Source organism: Stegodyphus dumicola, chromosome 7, assembly GCF_044657685.1.
Source record: "Stegodyphus dumicola isolate Sdum_Otavi_A_Nest chromosome 7, ASM4465768v1".
Classification (NCBI taxonomy): Eukaryota; Metazoa; Arthropoda; class Arachnida; order Araneae; family Eresidae; genus Stegodyphus; species Stegodyphus dumicola.
In genome coordinates this window covers 49,324,305-49,348,273 of record NC_140774.1, presented here as the reverse complement: position 1 = coordinate 49,348,273, position 23,969 = coordinate 49,324,305, and the positions used below count along the sequence as shown (strand labels likewise).

At 30.7% G+C, this 23,969-nt stretch overlaps 1 protein-coding gene across 3 annotated transcripts in view; it reads left to right on the top strand.

The window, feature by feature from the left end:
• The window catches only part of LOC118184037 (pyridoxal-dependent decarboxylase domain-containing protein 1), a 148,687-nt gene that overhangs the window by 94,639 nt on the left and 30,079 nt on the right, over positions 1–23,969 (top strand). For 2 of the 3 annotated variants that reach the window (XM_085820173.1, XM_035353672.2), the window contains exons 16-18: positions 13,119–13,177; positions 13,434–13,546; positions 16,763–16,887. In XM_085820173.1, the coding sequence (XP_085676299.1) occupies positions 13,119–13,177; positions 13,434–13,546; positions 16,763–16,887 (297 nt within the window). Of the gene's footprint in view, positions 1–13,118; positions 13,178–13,433; positions 13,547–14,157; positions 14,296–16,762; positions 16,890–23,969 lie in introns of those variants that run through there. The other variant, XR_015041999.1, reaches the window with a different exon arrangement.

Sequence of the window (23,969 nt, the reverse complement as noted above, 5' to 3'; positions counted from 1 at the left end):
GACAATTAAGTATTTGGTTTAATCCTGTGCTGTTGATAGTAATGCATTATTTTTGCTAATGGCGATACAATTATTAGTTGAAAACAACTAACTAATTAAAAATTGTTTAGTATTTTTAAAGCTGAAAACAACTAATTGAAACTAATTTTCCTGAATTAACTAGACGCAAAATTAACTTTCATGAATTACTAAAAAGTTATTGGGTAGAAGTTTAACTGAAAATATACATTCCGTATATATATATTTATACAGTACAAAGTCCGAGGTCGGGACTTCGGCGATCCCAGATTTGAGATTTTTCCGGATATTAGATCATTTTAAATCTACTAAGATGGCACGTAGAAATTATAAAATTGAAAATATGAAATCGTGATTTATGAAATAATGAAGCATTTATGATTTAAAGGGTATCAAAATTTACAAAAGAAAAGAACTTAATATTTATATGTTTACTTTATTAAACATTTCTTTCAATGTGAGTTGTTTGATTTGTTTTCTCTGCTGATACTTTAGACTAATACTATAGACATATAATTTCTTGTTGAGTTATTAAGTTCCATTGTACAAGTCCTGTAATTGCTGTGTCGAGAATTCCGAATAACTTGTCAATCAAAATTTTTTCTCGTTCAGTAACCTCTCTGTTACTTTCTTCACTATCGGTAGCTGTGTTTTCTGGATTTAGAACCATACTACAGATTTCGCCCTCCGTTAATTGATTGGGGCATTGTCATCGCAATGAAAAACTTCTGTTTAACCAGGGGCGTAGCTAGAGTTTCCAGCGCCCGGGGACAACTGAAGAATTTGCGCCCCTTTCTGTTTGCCAAGAATGGAAAACATTTCATTACAAAATTTCGTAGCATTAATTTGGCGCCCCTTGGATGCTGCGCCTGGGGACAGATGTCCTCCCTTGCCCCACCCTAGCTACGCCATTGTGTTTAACTTCCTAAATTCTGCCGCCTGGTGTGGCTATGTGAGCTCTGGTGCTGGTTCTGGCTTTATGTGAATAACAAATCAGTTATTCTTAATTCAAATAGCACTAAATATAATCGTTTGTCCTATGAGTATCATTAACAAAATCTATTTTCAGCATAAGGAAAGAAATTTCTGTTAAATCTCCCCTTGTTAACATTTTAGCACATTAAACTTAAATCTGTAATCGGATAATACTCTGTTATTTGGTGTCGCTGCATGTGTCATCACTCAAGTTGTTATCCGTTGATAAACATGTGGTGATGAAAGCAAAATACAATAAATAATGATTTGTGATTTCGGCATCAAGGATATAAAATATTAGTTGGTGTAAAATTAAAAAATGTTTCGGTTTGAGATTATGCCAAGCAGATATGCAGCTATGGAGTCAAGTTACTAATCACACAAATTTATGCTAAAATAATTATTTCTTCAATAATGAGATATTTTATTTAGCGCCAAACTGAGATTAAGAATCGGGATTTCCGGCATGTTTTTTTATGATGAGGAAAAAAATCTAATGCGCATGCGTAAAGCATACCCCTTCCCTCCAAAAAAGCCCTAAAAAATTGGTTGGTGGTGGCTTTGAGGTCTGGATTTTAGATCATTCCAGATATTGGATGTCTGGATCTCGGAATTTGTACTGTTTATATATATATATGTAGTGGGGGAGTTGAAGATGCTAAATAACAATTCCAACGTTGTTTTCCACACCACAGAACATTTAATAAAGATAATCAGAAAAGGTACACATTACATTAAATACAAGTGCCGTTTGATACAAACAGGATTCTGTATAGTTTTACCAGTTTTATCACATAACTGATTAGTGCCTACTCGCACTTGCTGATGTATTAAACAGTTCAATTTACCACCTTCGCGTGAAAAACTACAGTTCCTTATTCTACACCTTCACGTGTAGACAGACATCTCACCACCTTCGCGTGGGATAGCAGAAGGAGGTCTCTGTCATACTTCTTTCACCTCGCTGCTGGCGCATCGGTGAGGCCCTCTGGTGGTTGTGTCGCACTTACGAATACTACATATATATGTACTATATATATATGTACTGTATATATATGTATATATATATATATATATATAGTAAAAATGTATATTTTCAGTATACATTTCTTATTATATATATATAGATAGATAGATAGATACATTATATATGTATATATGCGATACTTAATTTTACTAATGCCTTGCATGTAACGCCCCTTTTAGCTGCAAAACATCTTTCCCTTCTCAACTGCAGAGTTTCTTCTAACAGTATCATGAATTTTGTCGTTAGAAGAACCATCTACTTCAGGAAAAGATGTAACTGCTAATTCAACATCAACAAGTGTAGAAAATAATAAAATAAATTCTTTTCTTTTCAAATCTGAAGTTACGGATGCAGAAATATTGTGGGCTTTTAGGTGCATCAAAAGCCACTATTCTTTTAAATCGTGCGATGATATTGGGCCTTTATTCACTAAAATGTTCCCGGATAGTTCCATTGCAAAATAGTTTTCATGTGGTGAAAAGAAATGTGCTTATATCTGTTATTTTGGTCTTGGCCCTTATTTTAAAACTTTTTTACTAAAGCATTGTAAAAATGATGAGTTTTTTACATTACTATTTGATGAGAATCTTAATCTGACAAATCAAAAGAAGCAACTAGATATTTATTTGAGGTACTGGCATCACGAAAATAAGGTCAGAACTCAGTACCTTACTTCTGCATTTATAGGGCATGCAAAAAGTGAAATTATTTTATCCAAATTTTATGAATGTGTTGAAAAACTAGACTTGTCAAAACTCTTACAAATATTGATGGATGGTCCTGCAGTAAACTGGAAATTTTATGATTTATTGCAACAGGACTTGACAAAGGAATATAACATTCAATGCTTGACATTAGGGACATGTGGTTTACACATTCTTAACAATGCTTTCAAGCATAGGATGTCATCCACTGGCTGGGACATTCCATCATTCTTATCCTCCTTATATTGAATTTTTAAATATTCTCCTGCAAGACGTGAAGATTTTTTAAGTATATCTGGCTTAAAAAAGCTACCTGTGAAATTCTGCTTTTACCGATGGTTGCAAAATGTCTCAGCAGTTGAAAGAGCCATTGAAATATGGGATGACTTGCTACTGTACATTAAAGAAGTTGAAATGGGGAAGTTTAAAAAAAAAATTCATCGAATCCTTCTCAAATATTTTGGAGGCAACTAAAGATAAAACATTTCTTATAAAATTAAATTTTTATCTCTCTCTGTCGAAAATATTATTGCCTTTCCTTGAATATTATCAAAGTGATAAACCACTTATTCCCTTTTTTGCTGAAGATATCTTAAAACTTGTAAATGATTGCCTTCAGCACTTTAAAATTTTGAAACTAGAATATTCAAAAATAACTAAAGCAGAAAATCTTTATAAATTTAATTTTAATGATCCAAATTGTTATAATGATAAAAATATAAAAAATTGGTTGGTGGTGGCTTTGAGGTCCGGATTTTAGATCATTCCAGATATTGGATGTCCGGATCTCGGAATTTGTACTGTTTATATATATATATGTAGTGGGGGAGTTGAAGATGCTAAATAACAATTCCAACGTTGTTTTCCACACCACAGAACATTTAATAAAGATAATCAGAAAAGGTACACATTACATTAAATACAAGTGCCGTTTGATACAAACAGGATTCTGTATAGTTTTACCAGTTTTATCACATAACTGATTAGTGCCTACTCGCACTTGCTGATGTATTAAACAGTTCAATTTACCACCTTCGCGTGAAAAACTACAGTTCCTTATTCTACACCTTCACGTGTAGACAGACATCTCACCACCTTCGCGTGGGATAGCAGAAGGAGGTCTCTGTCATACTTCTTTCACCTCGCTGCTGGCGCATCGGTGAGGCCCTCTGGTGGTTGTGTCGCACTTACGAATACTACATATATATGTACTATATATATATGTACTGTATATATTTTCAGTATACATTTCTTATTGTAATGCCCCTTTTAGCTGCAAAACATCTTTCCCTTCTCAACTGCAGAGTTTCTTCTAACAGTTTATTTGGGATTCCTTGCTGAGCAGTTAAGGAATGATAAATGCCGCAAGAAGGACATTTCACAAGCTGAAAGTTTTGCATTGAAACAAGGTCAACAATGTGTCTTAACAATAGTACAACACTTAATGTCTAAATGTCCAATAAATTATTCTCTTATTCGAAATGCATCTTGTATAGACCCGTGATTTATGGTTAAAAGTCCAGAAAAAGCCCAGAACAAAATGAAAATAGTTCTAACGGTATTAATGCAGAATAAACATGTTTTACAAGATGATTGGGATGAAATTCTGCTGCAGTTTGGAGAGTTTCTAGACAAAGTAGTTAAGACAAATTTACATGAATTTTCTACTTTTGATCCTCAAAATCTTTCTCTTGACACATTTCTCACTTCTTATTTTCATGGTTTTCACTATTCAAAAGTATGGAAAATAGTGAAAATGACTCTTATCTTGTCACATGGACAGGCCTCTGTGGAAAGGGGCTTCTCTGTAAATAAAGCAATTGAAATTGAAAATTTAAGTGACTCATCATACATTTTTCAACGCACAGTATTTGATTACATAACATTTTCTGGAGTTGTTCTTAATATCGAAATTAATAAAGAAATGAGATCAGCAGCAGCTTCTGCAAGGTCTAAATATATGCAGTATTTAGAAGAACAAAAATCTTTAACTAAATCTGACAATTCAAAGAGGAAAAGAAATATCATTGAGGAAGAAATTGATTATATGAAGCAGATGAAAAAATTTCTTCAAAGGGACATTAAAGATATTAATGAAGAAGTAGATGCTTTAGCAGATGAAGCTGAGACCAGCATGAACATTGATTTGTTTATTAAAGCAAATGAACTTAGAAGAATAATTAAAGAAAAGGAAATAGACATAAATAAATTAGATGTTAAAATAGCTGAAAAGATTTCAGATTTAAAAAAAGCACAAATGTTTTGTATCTTTTATTGTACAGTTTATTATTCTAGTATCTTTCAAAAAACCAAGGAAATAAATTGTATGTTTACAAATCAGTTATTTTAATCTGCAAAATATTCTTACATTGTGATTGTAATAATAGTTGACTGTGTTTAAATAAATATCAAATAAGTTAATAATAATCATGTAAATCTCTAAAATAGTGACTGTTATTAGTGTAAAATACACTTATACATGTTTTTAAAGAAATTATGTTCCTAATTTAATGTTATCTACTTCATAACTTGTAGGGAGTTAGTTTAATTTTCAAAATTGTTTTATGGTAAGTATTAAAGTGAATTTAATAATAGTGCATAATGCACACTTCTGTTAGTTTCTTAAAGTGAAATTACAAGCATGAAGTCGGTTGTATGGATAATTGCTTTATTCTATTTGTTTTTTTGTTTGCTGATAGGCCCTTAATTTTTTCTTTGATGGTCCTTAAAAGTCCTTAATTTTCATGTAAGGAAATGTGTACAAACCCTGCAAAATTAATTCTGATATTTAAGTTTTTTTTCAAAAGAATAACAAAAAATTTTACTTCAACTAAGGAATGATGTAAAGGAAAGAAAATATTTTTCATATATTTTTGTTTCTTACTTATCATAGAGTAAAAGTTGTTCTTTAATGGTGATAATTTATCTTCCCAAAGTATGGTGTTAGTTGGTCAAATTTGACTTTTATGGAAATTTTCTAAAGATTTTATTCCTTTAACAAAATTTTGAATGAAACGTTTTATTCATTTTGCTCAAGTAAGATCTTATTTGTATCATTCTGCTGTCTTTCATTTGTTTATTTTTATAAGCGTCTATTTCGTTCACTCACAGTGTGAGTGGAATTTTGCTTTTGAATTTAACCTACTTTCTGATAAGCTATCAAGTTCAAATTTTGTACGCATATTTTTTGTAGATGACAGTGCAATGTGATAAAGTGATTTTTTTTTTCAAAATTCTATTTAGATTTTTTTTAAATTTAATGTTTAAACAATTTTTCTCACATATTTTCATTTAAAGAACTAAGCATATCAAAATTTTATTATATGCACCATCAAACAGAGCTGAAAAAAAATCATTTCAATGAAACTTATGCAGAAATTGTAATTTAATTTATGAATTTTTGGGGAGTTCATGAAAAACGAGCAATGCCACCACTGGCATTCGAACTTTGGACCTCTTGAATACGCGCCGAGCATGCTGACCATTACACCATGAAGCCATGCTAAGAAGGTGGTGGAGATACTTTATATACTCCCCCTTTTAAAGGACAGCTAGGGATTAGGGAACCCAATTGCCAAATCCTGGTGGTGGAGAATCATCTTCCATTTTTTTTAGTTCAGGAGCCACTATAGAGACATTATTAAGTTATTTCAAAGCAGGAGACATGAAAAATGAGCGATGCCCCCACCAGGACTCAAACCTCTGCCCTCTCAAATACGCTTGGGGCATGTTGACCTTTACACCAAGAAGGCACGCTAAGAAGGCAATAGAAATACTTTATAAGCTTTTGAAAATCACTTGATTTTTCACACTTTTTGATATTTATGATTTTAAAATTTTGTCATCTAAAAATGTATCGGTTATAAAGTTTTGAAATTTTCACAAATTATGAAATAAACTTTTCACCCTCTTTTTAGAACAAGAGTGATAAAAAATAATGAATTGAGTGATATTTTAACATTTTTTTAAAAATGTGTTCGTGTTTGAAGTAGATGGAAGAAAAAAGCATTTCTCATGGAAAAATTGCTTTTGAGTTGCATCTTACCACAGTTGACGAAGTTTGCCATCTTGGTGTAATTTATGATGAACTGGCTATATTTGCTTTCTTACTTTAGTTTCAAATATAATGCTCATTGTAACATTATTATTGCATCCAAGTTCTGGAACTGAATATTCAAAGCAATTTCTTCATTCTCTGAAGGACATTCAGTCATTTTTTAATTTCACAACTTTCTTATAATTTATTCCTTTTGTTTATATAATGACTGAAAATTTCATCATTGATAATGTGTAATTCAGACTAGAAAAACAGAAAATAAAATAGAATTAAAAAAAGGTTTTTATACTATAAATTTTTTTATTTGAAATTGATATGATATTTAAATCACTAAAAGGAGAAAAATAATTTATCTTATAGTTTAATGTGAATAGTAGAATAAATCATTCTATTTACAATTTTATATTGCAAATAATGAAAGTGAAGAATGCGTAAATAACGAAATTTATTATTTTAATTACATTGTCAAATGCCGTTATCTTTTAAAATTTTATATTAATTTAATTGTCAAAGGTATAAGCCGTTATCTTTTTAATTTTTCATTGGCTCCCTATGCATCTGCTATTTGTGATATAAAACTATAGATGAATTGTGTGAGCAGAATTATTTAATCTATTGTTCCCATTAAACTATATATTGGAATATTTTCATGCTTTAATTATCATACCCATTTTAAATAAAGATGTATTGTATAAAAACCTTTTTTTAATTGTGTTTTATTATTATAATATACTGAATTTTGCTATAAGTAGTTTACTGTTTTATTCGCAGTGTTGTTTATTACCATAATAATTAACATTTTGAATGAGTAAATAACTTGCATATGATTGATTTAATAGTTATCTCATATGTAGTTAGAAACCATTTTGTTGAGTTTGGTAATCAATTCTTTTAATTTTTATTCCTGGTATTGGGAATAATTTCTTTTTCTTACAGAATAAAAAAATCTTGACATTTATCATTAAAAAAAAAAAAAATTTCTTCTTGAATAAAATAACTATTAATTTGGTCAATAATAATAGTTGGAGAAGTGGTATGTAGATACTAAAGAGAGATTTTCTTATACTTTTCCAAAATTTAAATTACATTATTGTGGTAAGGTAATCTAAATTTTACCATGTACATTTTGAAAAGAGTAAATATATTTAGGTACTCTTCTGTTTTTGGGACTGCATTAAGAATTGTATTGTATATACGCACATGTGTATGTAGTATGTGTGTATACAGGGTGTTTTATAGATCATGGGACGAACTTGGAGGGGTGGTGGAGCATACTAAAACATGCATTTTTTGTATAGGAATTTAGGGTCTAAAGTTAAGGGTTAAGGCAGGAACACAAAAAAAAAAGAAAAAAAAAAAAAAAAAAAAGAGAGAGAGAGAGAGGAAGGACATAAGAGGAAAATGTGTTTATGTACAAAATCAATGCAAAGTGCTTCTTTGCAGCAATACAGTATTCACAATAAATGTTCAAAAAAGGGAACACTAACAGTAATAGGAACTGCAGCTGTGATTGGGATGGCAATGCAGCGGTAGAGAGCCAGACAAACCACGATCTGATGCATCAGAGGATCATTCGCAAATCTGATATCAAGCGTGATGGGTTATACACAGGGAAAAAGCTGACATGCATCTCATGTATGGTGCTGCTAATGGGAATGGCAGAGCAGCGCTACGGTTGTACCAGGAACGGTTTCCAAACAGGCCTATGCCGAAGCACACAATGTTCGAGAGGTTGCATCGATCTCTGTGTGAAAATGGGTCATTTGAAGCCACCTCTGACCTTAGGAGTGGGAGAAGAAGTGCACGACAACCTTTGAAGAATCCATCTTGAACATTGTGCATGAATCACTTCAGACAAGTACAAGGGCTACTGCACGTCGTCTGCAGCCGAGTCATTCCACCGTTTGGAGAGTATTGCATGAAAATGGTTTGCACCCATACCAGTTGCAGAGAGTCCAAGCTTTTCAAGAGACAGATTACCCTCTTCAAGTTCATTTCTGTCATTGGTTCTTGCAGCAGTGTGCAGCACAGGCGGATTTCCCATCAGATGTTCTATTCACGGACGAGGCAACTTTCTCACAGGACGGCATCTTCAATGGCCACAACATGCAGGTGTAGGCAACTCATAATCCACATGGCACACTTTAACATGCATTCCAAACCCACTTATTAATGGGTGAGCATATGAATGGGGTATTGTTAACGACTACTTCATAGGCCCATACTTCTTACCTGCATGTACACTGCTCCAAAAAAAAAAAAAAAAAAAAAAGGGACAGTCCTATATCTCCCGACCTACTGGGCCGATTGACAAAATTCAAATTGCGTTCAATTCAAATTGCATGTCTCGAAAGCGCGACTTAGGATATATATTAGATTTATATATAGCACTATTCTAACATAGGTATTTTGACACAAAATCTGACTTTTTCTGAAATAACATACCAATTTTTTTTACATATTTCGATTCTACGACTCAAATTACGCCTAAATATGAAATTTCGTAAAATTTGGAGCGAAATTTTCGTAGAAATTCACAAATTTATGTTGGCACTTTTTTGTCAGTTTGCGCCAGAATACTTCACTTGGCGAACTTCTTAATATATGGCAACCTAGTTTCATTTCCTGTGAGAGGAAAAAAAGTCACAATCGTTCCTTTTTTCCAAATAATATTCTTTATATTATATTTTTAATTATAACTTATTATTTTAAGTAATTTTTTCTTTTTCGAATTTCATTTTAATTGTTTAAGTTGCAAGTTTTTTTTTTTTTTTTTATTTCGAATAACTGTTTCAAAAATTTCTATTTACCTATTCGAACTGCGTAAATAAAGGTGCAGCGTTTATTTTTTTTCAAATAGTTTTCTTTATATATATTTTTTGTCATAGTTATTATTTTAGGTAATTTTAAAATTTTTATACTTTTATTTTAATTGTTTGTGTTGCATTGTCTCTTCAGATAATTGTTTTAAAATTTTCTATTTATTCCTTCCAACTGAGCATTTTAAATATATTTATTAATATCAATTTTCCAGAATTTGATTTTATTTATTTGAATTGCATTTCTTTCGGAGGAATACTTTGTAACCCAGACTATGATGCGTTTGAAAACTGCATTTATTAAAAGAGAAAATACAGTAAAGCACAGTTAACACGCCTTTCAATGTTCCGTTCAGAAAAGATATATATAAATAAGAGAGATGTATAACCGACATTTTAACTTAGGATGACTTGCATACACTGCTTTAAACAGTTTTATCATTGTGCCCATTGCTTTACACAATTTTATCCTACATTTGGTTTCTTAAAATGTTATTCATATTTTAGTCAAATATTTTATTTTTGAAATCGCAAGAATCAAATATCATAACATTGAAAAGTTTTAAGTTAAAAAAAATACAAATAATAAATTTTACGAAAAAATTTATTTTTCTTCTCTTTTTCTTTAAGCATTCTGAAAGTATATTAAAAAGTATCCAACTTTTCGAAACATTTTGGTATTTCTGACAATCATTTTAAATAAAGTTATCGCCCTCCATTTCATAAAGGCCTACAAACGGCCGAGCGGTAAAGACGCTGATCACTGGTAGTTCGGTCCGAGGTTCGAATCCCGCGAACGGGCTGGTTGCATGGGGGTTTTCATGGTTTTCCTGATGTGTGACGTGTATACGAGCCAGTTTCCCTTAGAAAGTCCTCCACGAAGGCATCCCTCCCTTTAGGCAGATAGCCCTCGTGTGCTTTGCCATAATTAAATATTCAAATCCAATCCAATCCAATCCTTAATTAAATATGATTGATTTGTAACTTCTACTAAAACTGATGTTAAGAATTGAAGTGCAAATAAATAATATCGTGTGCAATCCTGATTAATATAAAATTAAAAATATTTGCACAGAAAAATATTTGCATTCAGACAGAAAGTTTTTTGAAATATTTGCAATTACTTTATAAGAAGGATTTATTAATAACCGTAATAATTACTTATTATATTACTGATGATTAGGAATCAGTTCTTGACAATTACATTCTAAATTAGAATTTTAAATTAGAATAATGAAAATACGCTACGCACAAAAGTACATTTTAGGATAAAAAATGAGTTGATTTTTTATGTTTTAAAACTTTTTGAATTCATTTAATAAACATCGTATCCTCGTCGTTAATTGAATTGAGAATGTTGGGTGTCGTTTATATAATTATTCTTACTTGTCCACGGAATCTACTGACTTATCCAGCGATTAAGTAGCTGCAGATCATTTCTACATAACCATTGAACTTCCATTAATTCAGTCTTTAGAGGGTTGTATATTTATATCATAATTTGACTGTTATAAAAATGATTATTCTAAATCTTATGTTTCTATAAAAATATACTGTGCTTTAAAAATATGGATGATAGTACCAGCCGCTCTTTCAGCCACTTCAAAAGCATCAGTTTGTTTAGAAATAAATTGTGCAGGTAATGTCATAAAATTCAAATAAAAATAAAACGAAAATTCTCAGTTTTAGACAATTCGATTAAAACGAAGTAAAGTAGCAGATGATAAAACGCCAAAGGTAAAAATTTACTCTTACAAAAATTTACTCTTATGAAAAAAAAAAAAAAAAAAAAGGGAGAAATTAAAAAAAAATATTAAAAAATTTATTTAAAAAAATAGCTTTTCATATAGTATTAATAAATATTTATTACGCATCATTGAGGGAAAAAATGTCATATAATTAATTCTCCGTAAAATTTTATTTGAAATTTAAGGTTAAAAATTGCTGTGGCAATATAGTGTAACAAAAACCCATAGACCACATTTGGCATTATTATCGCTCAAAAAAAAGATGCCAGATTTCAAAACGCGAAAATATGTAAATTTGTGTATACCTTAGAAAATTTTGAATAAAAAAGTCTAATTTTTTGTAGATATGCTTAAAAATATACCTACTTTAAGAGGATGGTAAAAATTTTATAGGTTATAATTCAAAATTTTTTTCGAAAAAATTATAAAAATTATTTAAAAATAGAAATTTAAAAAATAAAACACAAAAAATGGGTAAATTTTATTTGGAATGAACCTAAATTTCGAAATGTGAGAGAAAAAATAAAAAAAGTTTAATAAAAAAAGAGATATAAATAAATATTTGCCAAATTCAATTAACATTGAGGAGCTAAAATTTCGAGAGCTAATATTTCAAAAACTACTCGTACGAATTTTACAAAACTTGGTATTCTGGCATAATTTGAGTCGTAGAATCGAAATATGTAAAAAAATTGGTATGTTATTTCAGAAAAAGTCCGATTTTGTGTCAAAATACCTATGTTAGAATAGTGCTATATATAAATCTAATATATATCCTAAGTCGCGCTTTCGAGACATGAAGAACGCAATTTGAATTTCGTGAATCACCCCAGTAAAATGGGAGATATAGCACTGTCCCATTTTTTTTTAGCAGTGTACAAATGGCTTATGTTATCATATTTTTCTGCAAGAGGCGTTACCGGATGTTCCGGCTGTCGTTCGTGATCGCATGTGGTTCTAGCATGATGGTGCACGAGCCCATAACCACGTGCAGATCCGCAATTACTTGGATGGGACATTTCTGGGCCGATGAATTGGCCGTGGTGGACATATTCAATGGTCACCTTGTTCGCCAGATTTATCCAGCGTGGATTTTTTTATGGGGCCATCTGAAGAGCATCATTTACGAGACTCCCGTTGACTCACTGGAGGACCTTGCATGACTATCCATTGCAGCTTCAAGCGCGAAATGCCTGTCGTTTTTCAAAATGTTCGTCAATCCCTTCTGTGACATTACCAAGCATGTATTACTGTTGGTGGTTGCAATTTTGAACATTTATTGTGAATACTGTATTGCTACAAAGAAGCACTTTGCGTTGATTTTGTACATAAACACATTTTCCTCTCGTGTCGTTTTTTTGCGTTCCTGCCTTAACCCGTCACTTTAGACTACATTCCTATAAAAAAATGCATGTTTTAGTACGCTCTACCACCCCTCCAAGTTTGTCCCATGATCTATGAAACACCCTGTTCATGTGTCCGTATATGCACATATACATATACGCATACAGGAACACATATATCTATACATACAGCCATTAAAAAATATATTTCAGAATCCAGTCCCAATAACAGAAGAGTACCTATATTTGTATAGTCTTTTATTGTGAGTTGTAGAGTTTCATATGGTAAATTTATCTGTTGAAAAATTATCTTTTTATCCCAGAATAATAGTCTATTTTTTGTTAATACAACAATATATAATAAAATTTTTTCATTAAAAAAAATTGCTAGATAATTGTCAGTTTTCTTTCTGTATTTTATATGTAGTTCTTGAATCCTCAAAAGAAGATGTTGAACAGTATTTTATTTGCCTTCAGCAACAAATTGTAAGCATTTTACTACGTTATAGCTTTTGATAACAAATGTAATTTTTTAATACATTAATATTTTCCTTGAATATGAAATGCTGTTTAATTTAATAGAAATTTATTAGTTTAAGTTAAAATTACTTATTTTTATTTATAGTGAATGCATATATGAATGCTTTTTGTAGGGATAGGTTATCGATTTTGAACGATTTGATTTGATAATTTATTGATTATTTATTTTATAAATTAACTTTTAAAATGTGTTTTTCTCTAGAATATCCTTAATTCGACTGTGATACAAAAAGAAAAACTTTATAAAGAACATAAAAACCACCGCAAGTTGCAGCTAGTTGAGATTGCAAATTGGGCTGGAATGGGAGGTATAAGGTTTGTTCTTTTTATTTATTTCTTTTTGACAAATCATCTCTTTAATCACAAATCTGTCTATGATATTTGTTAAGGAACATATATCTGTAGGAAAAATGAGAGCTTTTTTTACAAAAGATATTAAGAACCTACAGAAATACAGTTATAATTTCTTCTGTGTGTGGAAAGATTTCTCAAGACACAGTTTAATTATTAAATGAGACTTGGTGATCATGTTTCAGAATACTAATAAATCCAGAGTTCAGATTTTTCTTTAATGCAATGTAATTTAATTGCTAGTTATCTTTAATAGCTCAAAAAAGTGTAATTGTTTTCAGATAACAGTAAAATTCTGTTACAAATAAAGATCTTAAACTTGAGAACGTGTTGTTACCAATCAACAGGGCACAAGATCTTTTATTTATCTTTAATATTACAAAAATACACTGCTCATTAGCATAAGAACATTTTGCATCAGGTGTTAATTTATGCCATAACTGCTATGAATAAAATATCTTTCTAATATTCTATAATATATAATGCCCTGTTATCTGTCAAACTTGGAATTGTATTAATAATTTTAATGCTAATGAAGATATAGCAATGAAATTTGATTAAAATTGTGTTTGTAGGCAAGAAATGAAAGGTGCCTATAGTTGGTGCCTTGCAATATGGAGCAGCCAACATGTGTAGTTAGCCTGTCTGCTACTTTATAATCCCATTTCATCTGTCATTTGACTGAGGGTAACTCTGCAGTATGATTGTTATTTGTAAGTATTAATGTATGTAATGGACACAAGATAGTTGAAAAATGTATTTGTAATGCAAGTTTTTATTGTTGGTACTTACTTAAGAACCCAGTCATGTCTTCAGTAACTCATGGAAAAGTCTAGAAGCAAACAACTGAGGAGTAAGTCCAGCATTTAAACATTGTTGAAAAAAACTTAAAATCAAAAAGGGTACTTACGTATTAATGCAGTCACCTTAGGCAGAAGTTGCCAAATTTTCAGAATGTGCCAAACTGTAGTAACCATGCTCATAACATTCCTTCAATCAAGCAATACTGCCATTTTTGTTTGTATTCCAAGTTCCAATGGTTTTTATTAAGAAATTGTGATATTTTTTGCCTTAAACTTTAAAAAATATGATCTTGTGGAATTTGCCAACAGTAGAAAAAATTGCACTAAAATATCTACTATAATACAGAATTTTGCCGAAAATTTTGTAAAGTGAACAAGGAGGATAAGCATTTCCTAGATTGCCGCTGTTGCTGGGGATTGCACGAAATTGAGTCTCCACAGTTCCCTGAAGTATTTTTAAGAGAAAACAAGTGTACTTCTGTAGAAAAATATCTATAAAAGAAATAATGTGAGAAAGATTTGAAGAAGGTGTTTTATTTTTTAATATATCACATGATTCTTATTTAATAATACAAATTTGTATTGCAAATTACTAGAGTATGTTTTCTTTTCATGTTTTGATAATGTGTACTGACTTATGATAAATATTGATTGTTTGGGAATCTTTCTAAAAAAGGGCTCAAACTATCAACTTGCACTCAGTAAGTAACTTTTACCCCTACATCTGTAAAAACTTGCCAAATGTGAATCAGAAGCTTTTGTTAATGAGCTTAAATATGTTGTTTGTTACAAAATGAGCTTCAATGTGTCTTATTTCTATGGTCTGTAAATTGAGGGGGGGGGGAATTACAGAAAAGTGGGCATATGATTATGGTTATCAGACAATTCGGGAAAATCCTTGCATTCTGAAATGATCTTGATTCTCAGATGAGATTAATTTCACCTGTTTGAGTACAGTAATTATGTGAATTTCTGTATTTAGATAAGTGAAAGTGATTTATGAAGGACTTCATTATTCCGAGAAGACTGGCGTTTGGTGAGGGATGCCTTGTCAGCACATAATTAATCTAATTTTTCTCTATGACCATCATAACACTGCAGTTATTGACCTCTTCTAAATTTTTCTGAATAATTTTGATGGTGAGGAAGTATCATTGGACATTTCAAGCTGAATGGAGAGACAATGTCACGCAACATATGCCAATATCATTAAAATTCATTTTCTTTAAATCCATCATTTTAAAAGAATATTGACCACTATGCTACCTTGATTTGAACTCGCTTGATTTTATTATATGAGAATATTTAATAGGGAGAGTTTACACAAACTTACTTTGAACTGTAAAATTCTTGAAACCACATATTAATGGAAAAGTTTAGACACTGGCAGTAGATGTGATGGTGCTCTGATATCAATGTTTTCTTTGCGTGTGAATAATGGCAACTATTATTATTATTTTGTCACTTTTTTTACAAAACAAGGTAAACCCATTTATAATTTCATTGCAATATTTTCATTAGTATTAAAATTATTAATGGAATTCTGGTTTTGGTTGATATTAGGATACCTTATGCATTGATGGCAAAATTTCTGTGTTTCTCTACACTGTCATCTGCATCTTAAATAAAATTAAATGACACTGGTGACATTTTTCAAGATGTACAGATTGCAGTCCTCTCAATATATATTCTTTTAAAATTTTATTCTAACAGAATATCTTTTGAATATTTAATATTTTTCTCTTTACATATTTTTACATTTAAAAAAGAAATGCAAAAGCAAATGTTGTAAAGGCACTCTGTTATTGGGTTGCTCTTTCATTCTTTATTTTTGTAGCACTGCCTTTATATCATTATTTTCGGAACCTAAATTCAACAATTTGCCCATGTATATCTACTCAAATATCTAATGATAGATGAAAAATATAATAATATTATAAGTCTCTTTGCATATTTCCTCCTTTTCATTTTGTTCAAATAATATTTTCTTATATTTTTTTCCCTTTTCATTTTATTTTACAATTAAAGAAAATGCTAGAACTTTTAGATTTGAAAACATTTTATAATTAAATTTTAATCTTATTCAACAATAAAGATGTAGTGTGAGGTGATAACAATGGATATTATTCCATGATTATAAAGAGGAGCAATATGTTTGTTATTTTTAATATTAAAATTCTTTTTGCAAAAAAATATAATACTACACTTCTGTTGGAAGTGTTATTATGTATCTGAAGTTTTCAGAATGCATTTTTATTTTTAAATAAATAGTGCATGGTATTGAAGCAATTTCTTTTGAAATGCATAAAATTTTTTATTCAAAGACATAATTTTCTTTTTAAATGAAGCTGCATAATTGTATGTTCATACCTTGTAGATACATTCCTGAATTTTGGGCTGACAGATTGAATGAGCTAACGGATACTGGAAAAGCGGATATCAATCAGTTAAATTCAGACCTGGTCACAAAGTTAAGGGCAACTGATTCTGCATTTTCATTAGGTTTGTTACTATTATGCTGAATTGACTCTACAGTTATTAATATTATTATTTTTTCTGTGCTTTTTCATCTCTGTAGAATTTGCATATGTTGCTTACAATGGTTTCTAATTTTTTTGTTCGTAAAGTTTTTTATCCATATATATATATATATATATATAATATTGTAGCGAGCTTGCTAAAAAGTTACCAGGAGTTGTAGCTCCATGAAATAGTTCAACGCAGTATTTTTAAAATATTAACATAGAAGTAATTTTTAAAAAAATATTAACATGGAAAAGTGAAAAAACAGCTTACACGTGAAATAAAACTGTTAAAATCAATGTTGGAAAACATGTGAATGCACAAATAAACTAATCTGATCATTGTGATATGTGAAAAGTTAATACATATAAAAAACAGATCGACGGAACAAGTTAAAACAAAATTAAAAAATAATTAAAACATAAATTACAAAAATTATAATTAAAACATAAATTACAAAATTACAAAAATTATAAAAATTACAAAGCGGAAAATGGTTAAGACCAAATGGGTCTTACGTCACATTACTTGTTAGCTTTTCAATTTCTATTTCGATTATATATATATATATATATTAAAACACACACACACACACACATGTAAAATGTGTTGTATTTAATCAGTGCAATGCAGTATTACAATTCTAGTGTATCCCAAGCCTACTTTAGAGTATCCCAAGGCTACTTCTAAAAAGGTAGTGTGTTTGCTTAACTTGCAAAATAAGCAGATTAATTAAGTATTAAGATTTCTGGGGGAAACATTATTATACTTAATATTTAATTTTGCAAAATGAAATAATCTCAAACTATATCATGATTCATGAACATTGCAAAGATTCAGTCTCCCTTCTTTACTTGATAAATGGGGGGAGGGGAAGCACAATAGATTGATGTTTTTCAGAAATGCATAGAATCTTAGGGTACATTCTCATTATTCATTATGGTATAGAGGGTAGGTAATCAGAGTCCTAAGTATCATAAATAGTATTCACACTAGCAAAATCTTGAAGGTAAAGTTTAATAAACAGTCACTCATGGAAGAACAGTCTTGTGAATATTTAATTTCCATATAAATCTAATATGTATTTCACTTTCAAATCTAAATTTGTACTTTTCCATTACTGTGTTAAAACAGTGAAATTTTTAATAATTGGTATATTTCATAATTATAATAAAATATCAGAATTTAAGTTATTTGTTTATTGTTTTAATATGGCATGGCTAATTAAATCTAATGTGGCTAACTGTATGACCAATTCACGGACTCAAAATTATATTATTTAATTCAACATGATTAATTAGGTCATATCAAGTTATATTCATTCTTGGCATAACAGACTAAGGTAAATTAATATTTATTTAGCAAAAATCTATCTAATCAGCATTTTAACAAAGCTAACAAAAGCCAACTGACCAAAAAGAAATTAATATTATTGATAAGACTTTTTTTATGTAGGGAAGATTTACTGATCTCAACATTGGGCCTATTAGAACTTTTACTTTAGAGTAGTAACAGTATTTACAATAAAATTGTCGGATCATAATAATACAGAACATCGGCAAACTATTGAAATAAAACATGCAGTCAATAATAATCCATAACATCACGAAGTTATTATAATAAATTTAGAGTCATAATATATCATGATAATTTTTCCCTATGCAGTTAATAAAAGCATCATCTTAGTCCAGGGATGGGCAAACTCCTGCCTGCCGGAAGGCTGTATCTAGCTCGCACATAGAATTTTAATTTGCCGGTCTGAGGCAAATTAAAAGATATTGGTGTCCACCGATAATATCGCGGACGAAAACATCGCGGAGAAAACAACGCAAGGCGAAAACGTCTTGCTACAAAACATCGTGGAAGAAAACATCGCAAAGAGAAAACATGGCAGTTTTAAAACATCGTCGTCGAAAATAAAACGGTTCAAAAACTTCGCAGTTTGAAAACATCGTCGTCGAAAATATTGTGGTAAAAAATAAAGTATCTACAAATTATCGCATGACGATAACATCGCAGACATGCTTTTTTTTCAGGTTTTAATAATTGTAAATAGATATTCCCATAATGATTTGTGAGCGCAAGGTATAAAGAAGGATAATTTTTACTTTCACATTTTTTATTAACTAATAAATTTTTTGCTGAAAAAGTAAGAAGGAAACTTAAGCATAGAAAATTAAATGCGTTTTATAGATTATTCTTTTCATGAAAAATTACCAGTAAAAACTTCATAAAAATGATTTATTAATGGCCTTTGTTAGTTAACTATGCCGGTTTAAAATTCTATTAAGTGCTATAAGTTGCATTAATTTTCTATGCTTAAGTTTCCTTTTTATTTCCTCAGCAAAAATTTATTAATTAATAAAAAATATGAAAGTAAAAATTATCCTTCTTTCCATCTTGCGCTCACAAGTCATTATGGGAATATCCATTTACAGTTATTAAAGCATATCTGAAAAAAGCATGTCTGCGATGTTATAGTCATGCGATGATTTGTAGATACTTTATTTTTTACCACGATATTTTCAACGACGATGTTTTCAAACTGCGAAGTTTTTTAACCGCTTTAATTTCGACGATGATGTTTTGTACCACAATGTTTTAGAACTGCGATGTTTTCTCCCACGATGTTTTGTAGCACGATGTTTTCGCCTTGCGTTGTTTTCTCTGCAATGTTTTCGTCTGCGATGTTTTCGGCTGTAACCAAAATATTTATATATCCATATATTTATATATCCATATATTTATTATATAATTTGTATATTATATATCCATCTCCTTTTCTACTTTGTTTAAATGTTATTTTTTTCCTTTCTTTTTTTCAAAACTGGTGATCTTTTTACTTTTTCTATTTTTGTTCTACAAAACATAAATCGATGGAAATAGCAAGCATAGATAGCTTTCAATCAGTAAAGAGTTAAAAGCGGAAGTTCTTTGTTAGTTATAGCTGTAGATTGGCGCCAACAAGGGTTATCTCTTTCTCGGGGAGCAGACATATGGGAATCCAATACAAGTGAATTAGACCTCACATGTGGCAGACTGAACATTTTAAGCTCCAGCCAGCATCTTTTTCTTTTGACGCAAGTTCTAATACTGTTGATTGCATAAGGAAAGATTGCGGACATATAGCACCATTGTGAGTAGTGGTGAAATTATTAAAAGTATAGCATAGCTAGTGCTTGTTTGGGTTATTCATAAAATATTTCAACTGGCTACTAAAAAACGTAAAGTTGATTCAGAGTGCTTTTAAGGATGCATGGACCTGGAAATATTTTTTACAATTGTAAAAGGTAAACCAGTGTGTCTCATCTGCAAAGAAGCTGTAGCAGTCTTCAAAGAATATAACATTTCTCGTCATTTCACATCTAAGCATAAGAATTCCAGTTATGAAGCAATGTCCGAATATAAAAGAAAACAAAATGCAGAAAAATGCCTTTGTAAAAAATTATCAGGCCGACGAAATTGTTTCAAGAAGGTAAACACCATTCAAGAAGCAGCTACACATGCAAGTTACATTGTAGCATACAATATTGCTAAAAATAATAAAGCTCTCAGTGATGGGGAGTTCGTTAAACAATGCAAAAATAATTTTGAGATTTCATTCGTTAAACAAAGAAAAATAATTTTGAGACTGTAAGCTTATCTCGAAAAACAGTGACTTCTAGAATCGAAGACATCGATAAAAATTTGATATCACAATTAGAGTCAAAGATTGGCCATTTTAAATTTTGCTCCATAGCCATGGATGAAAGCACTGATATAAATTATACTTTTCAATTAGTATTATTTATAAGAGGTGTTGATGAGAGCATTGAAATTACCGAGGAACTGGTGTGCATGTGTTTTTTAAAGGGAACTATTGGGATGTGATATTTTTTGTGAATTTCTGGAAGGGCTTTTAACTTCGAAAGTGCCTATAACAAATATATGTACTATAACAGCCAATGGAGCACCAAATGTGACAGGGAAAAAATCTGAATTTCTAGAACTCTTTAATCAAAATTGTCCCAGGAACAATGTTGTTTTTCTGCATCAAGATGCTCTGTGTAAATCTGCAGTTGAATATGAAACCCATGCTTGATGCAGTCATGAAGCTTGTAAATACTATTTGATCTTGTGGGCTTACTCACAGGCAATTTCGAGTCCACGCAATCTGAATACTCTGATGCACCGTATTACACGAAAGTAGGGTGGCTTAGTGCAGGATTGTGTTTTCGAGAGAGTTTGGCAGCTGAAAGACGACACTGTCTCATTCTTTCATGAGAAACAGAGTTCTGTAGAGTGCAAAATGTTAGAAGATACAGAATAGCTTTTGGACTTTGCATTTTTCACAGATCTTCTTTGTCATATGAGCAACTTGAATGTCAAGATGCAAGGGAAAAATCAATTTATCGAAAATATCTGGGCCCATCTCAAAGCTTTTAAACTAAAACTTAATCTGTTTTATAGGCAGCTAGCTAGCTAAAAACGACTTGTCTCATTTCCCGAGATTAAATTCAATACCTTCAGTAAATGAAGAGAAGCTTAAGAATTATGAAGATGGCTTGAAAAAAATGCATTTTGAGTTCGAAAGCAAATTTCAAGATTTCAGTGCCATTGAAACAGAATCGTATATTTTTCCCATGTCTTTCGACGTAAATTGTGAAGCAGTGTGGTCAGATTTGCAGCTTGAATTAATTGAGTTGCAATCTAACAATCATCTTAAGCAGTTGTTTCTAAGTATGCCAAAGTTAGGGTTTTACAAATCATTATCGAAAGTGAGTTTCCTAAATATAATAGCTCACGCCCAGAACATCAGTGCTATGTTTGCTTCATCTGATATATGTGAACAAGGGTTTTCAACTATGAACCTTAGAAAGAATTATTTCAGAAGTAGAGTGATAGATGAGCATTTAATTTCATTCCTTAAAATCAGTAGATCTCACTTTGAACCTCAATATAAGGAACTTTTAAAAATGAAATCGCAATTTCATTCATCTCATTAACATGTTTAAATTGTAATACTTGTGTATTGTTTTTAAATTTTAGAAAAATTTATCTTGGCCTGCCAAACTTTAAATTTTTTTATTTATTTATTTATTTATTTTTTTTATTTTTTATTTATTTATTTTTTTTTTATTTTTGGCCCACGACCGAAAAAGTTTGCCCATTATTCATATGAATTATATTTATTTTAGAATATTTTGTTTCTGAAAATTTAGGAGTTTATACCTGTTTATTATTAATATTTAATATCATTTCTTTTTTACATCAACTCCATCAGTCTTTGTAAGCAAAATCTTCATTTTAGAGTTCTAAATAGCAGTTTATAATTATTAAAAAAGAAGCTAGTGAAGAAGTATTAGCATAAGGGGAATAACACTATAAAATTTTGACCCCCTGTGCTACAGATTTTGCCCACAAGAGTTGCAGTGATGATTACTTATTGACTAACAAGTTTCTGCTTATGTAATTTAGAGTCTTTATAGTGAAAATATACTTTAGTTTAAGGTGAGTTAAGTATTTTAAGTATGGGAATGTTTATATTTTAGCATGTTAATTGTCTTGAATTCTATTAAAATTAATTATGGTATTTCCCAGCGTATAAGACTCAATTTTCTGTAAAAATCCTGTATCTAAAACCTGTGTGCATCTTATGCAAGGGTAGCATCAACAGCTATGGAAACAGCAATGATGGCATTACGGTGAATAAAACTAAGGATGAAAAATTATTTGGCAATGCATGTGTGTTAACCCTTAGGATACCAAGGCCTTTGCTCGCCTGTTTCTTTAAAAAAATTTAAATGTCTGAAATTCCATTTAAGATTCACAACAATTTCTTTGTCAGCCACCCACCAACGGCCGAGCGGTAAAGTCGCTGAACACTGGTAGTTCGGTCCGAGGTTCGAATCCCGCGAACGGGCTGGCTGCATGGGTGTTTTCGTGGTTTTTCCCATGTGTAACATGTATATGAGCCAGTTCCCCTTAGAAAGTCCTCCACGAAGGCATCCCTTCCCTTAGGCAGATAGCCCCAGTGTGCTTTGCCATAATTAAAAATACACCAATACACCATCTTCCTCAGCCTTTTGATTAATGAAAAAATCTGATGTGTACACCACATGACTTCCTTGTACGGAATATTAAATTATACACATTTTTTCTTGCATTTTATTTAAACTTATCAGATTGAATTAAACGTACTTCGCCAACAGAGCATAAACCACAATAGAATAAATGCATTCTTTAAAATTCACTTTGTGTACCATAGCGACACTCTGGCGCTAGGTTTACTTAACAGTATTATATTTCATTCATATTATAACCCAGAATGCACAAAATGTATATCATTTAAAGAATTATCTAATCCTTGTCACATGTTTTATTCAAATACTATAATAAAGATAGAACTATGTATAAAAGAAATTAAGCAAACAAAACAAAACAGAAACAGTTTTTCACAGACGATTGAGTATTTCTCATTTAATTAATTCAGTTCTCACTTCACGAGAAGGCAAAAATACATAAAAACTCAAAATATCTATATTAAAAATTACGAAGTAAATCTCAAATGCTTATTTCCTTGAAAAAATTCCAGAAAGAATTAAGCATGATTTAATTGGCAATAGTAAATGAATGCGTTATCTTTGTTGTTGCGAAGCTAAGTTTCTCTAGATTGGCAACAAATCCACTAGTCTCCTGTTTCAAATGTAAACATCAATGGCCGCCATTAAAAACAGGCTTAGCGGCAATTAAACAACTTTAAAATTGCTGATAATTCTAAAAATATTGCACACAGATTTACTAAAGGCATAAAATCCTTAACCGGAAGATAAAAACTACATAATTCAATCATTTTTAAAGCAAAAAATGTACAATTTACAAACATATAAGAGTAAAGAAACTGAGATCAATGAGCCGGGTAATAGAGTGGATAATAAATATATTTATATATGTTTGGTGCGGCCGATTACAACCAAAATACGAGGTGCACATCTACATGTTATAGCAGTCCCATATACAAAATTTCAACGTTCTGAGGCTACTCGTTTTTGAGTTATGCGAGATACGTACGTACGCACGAA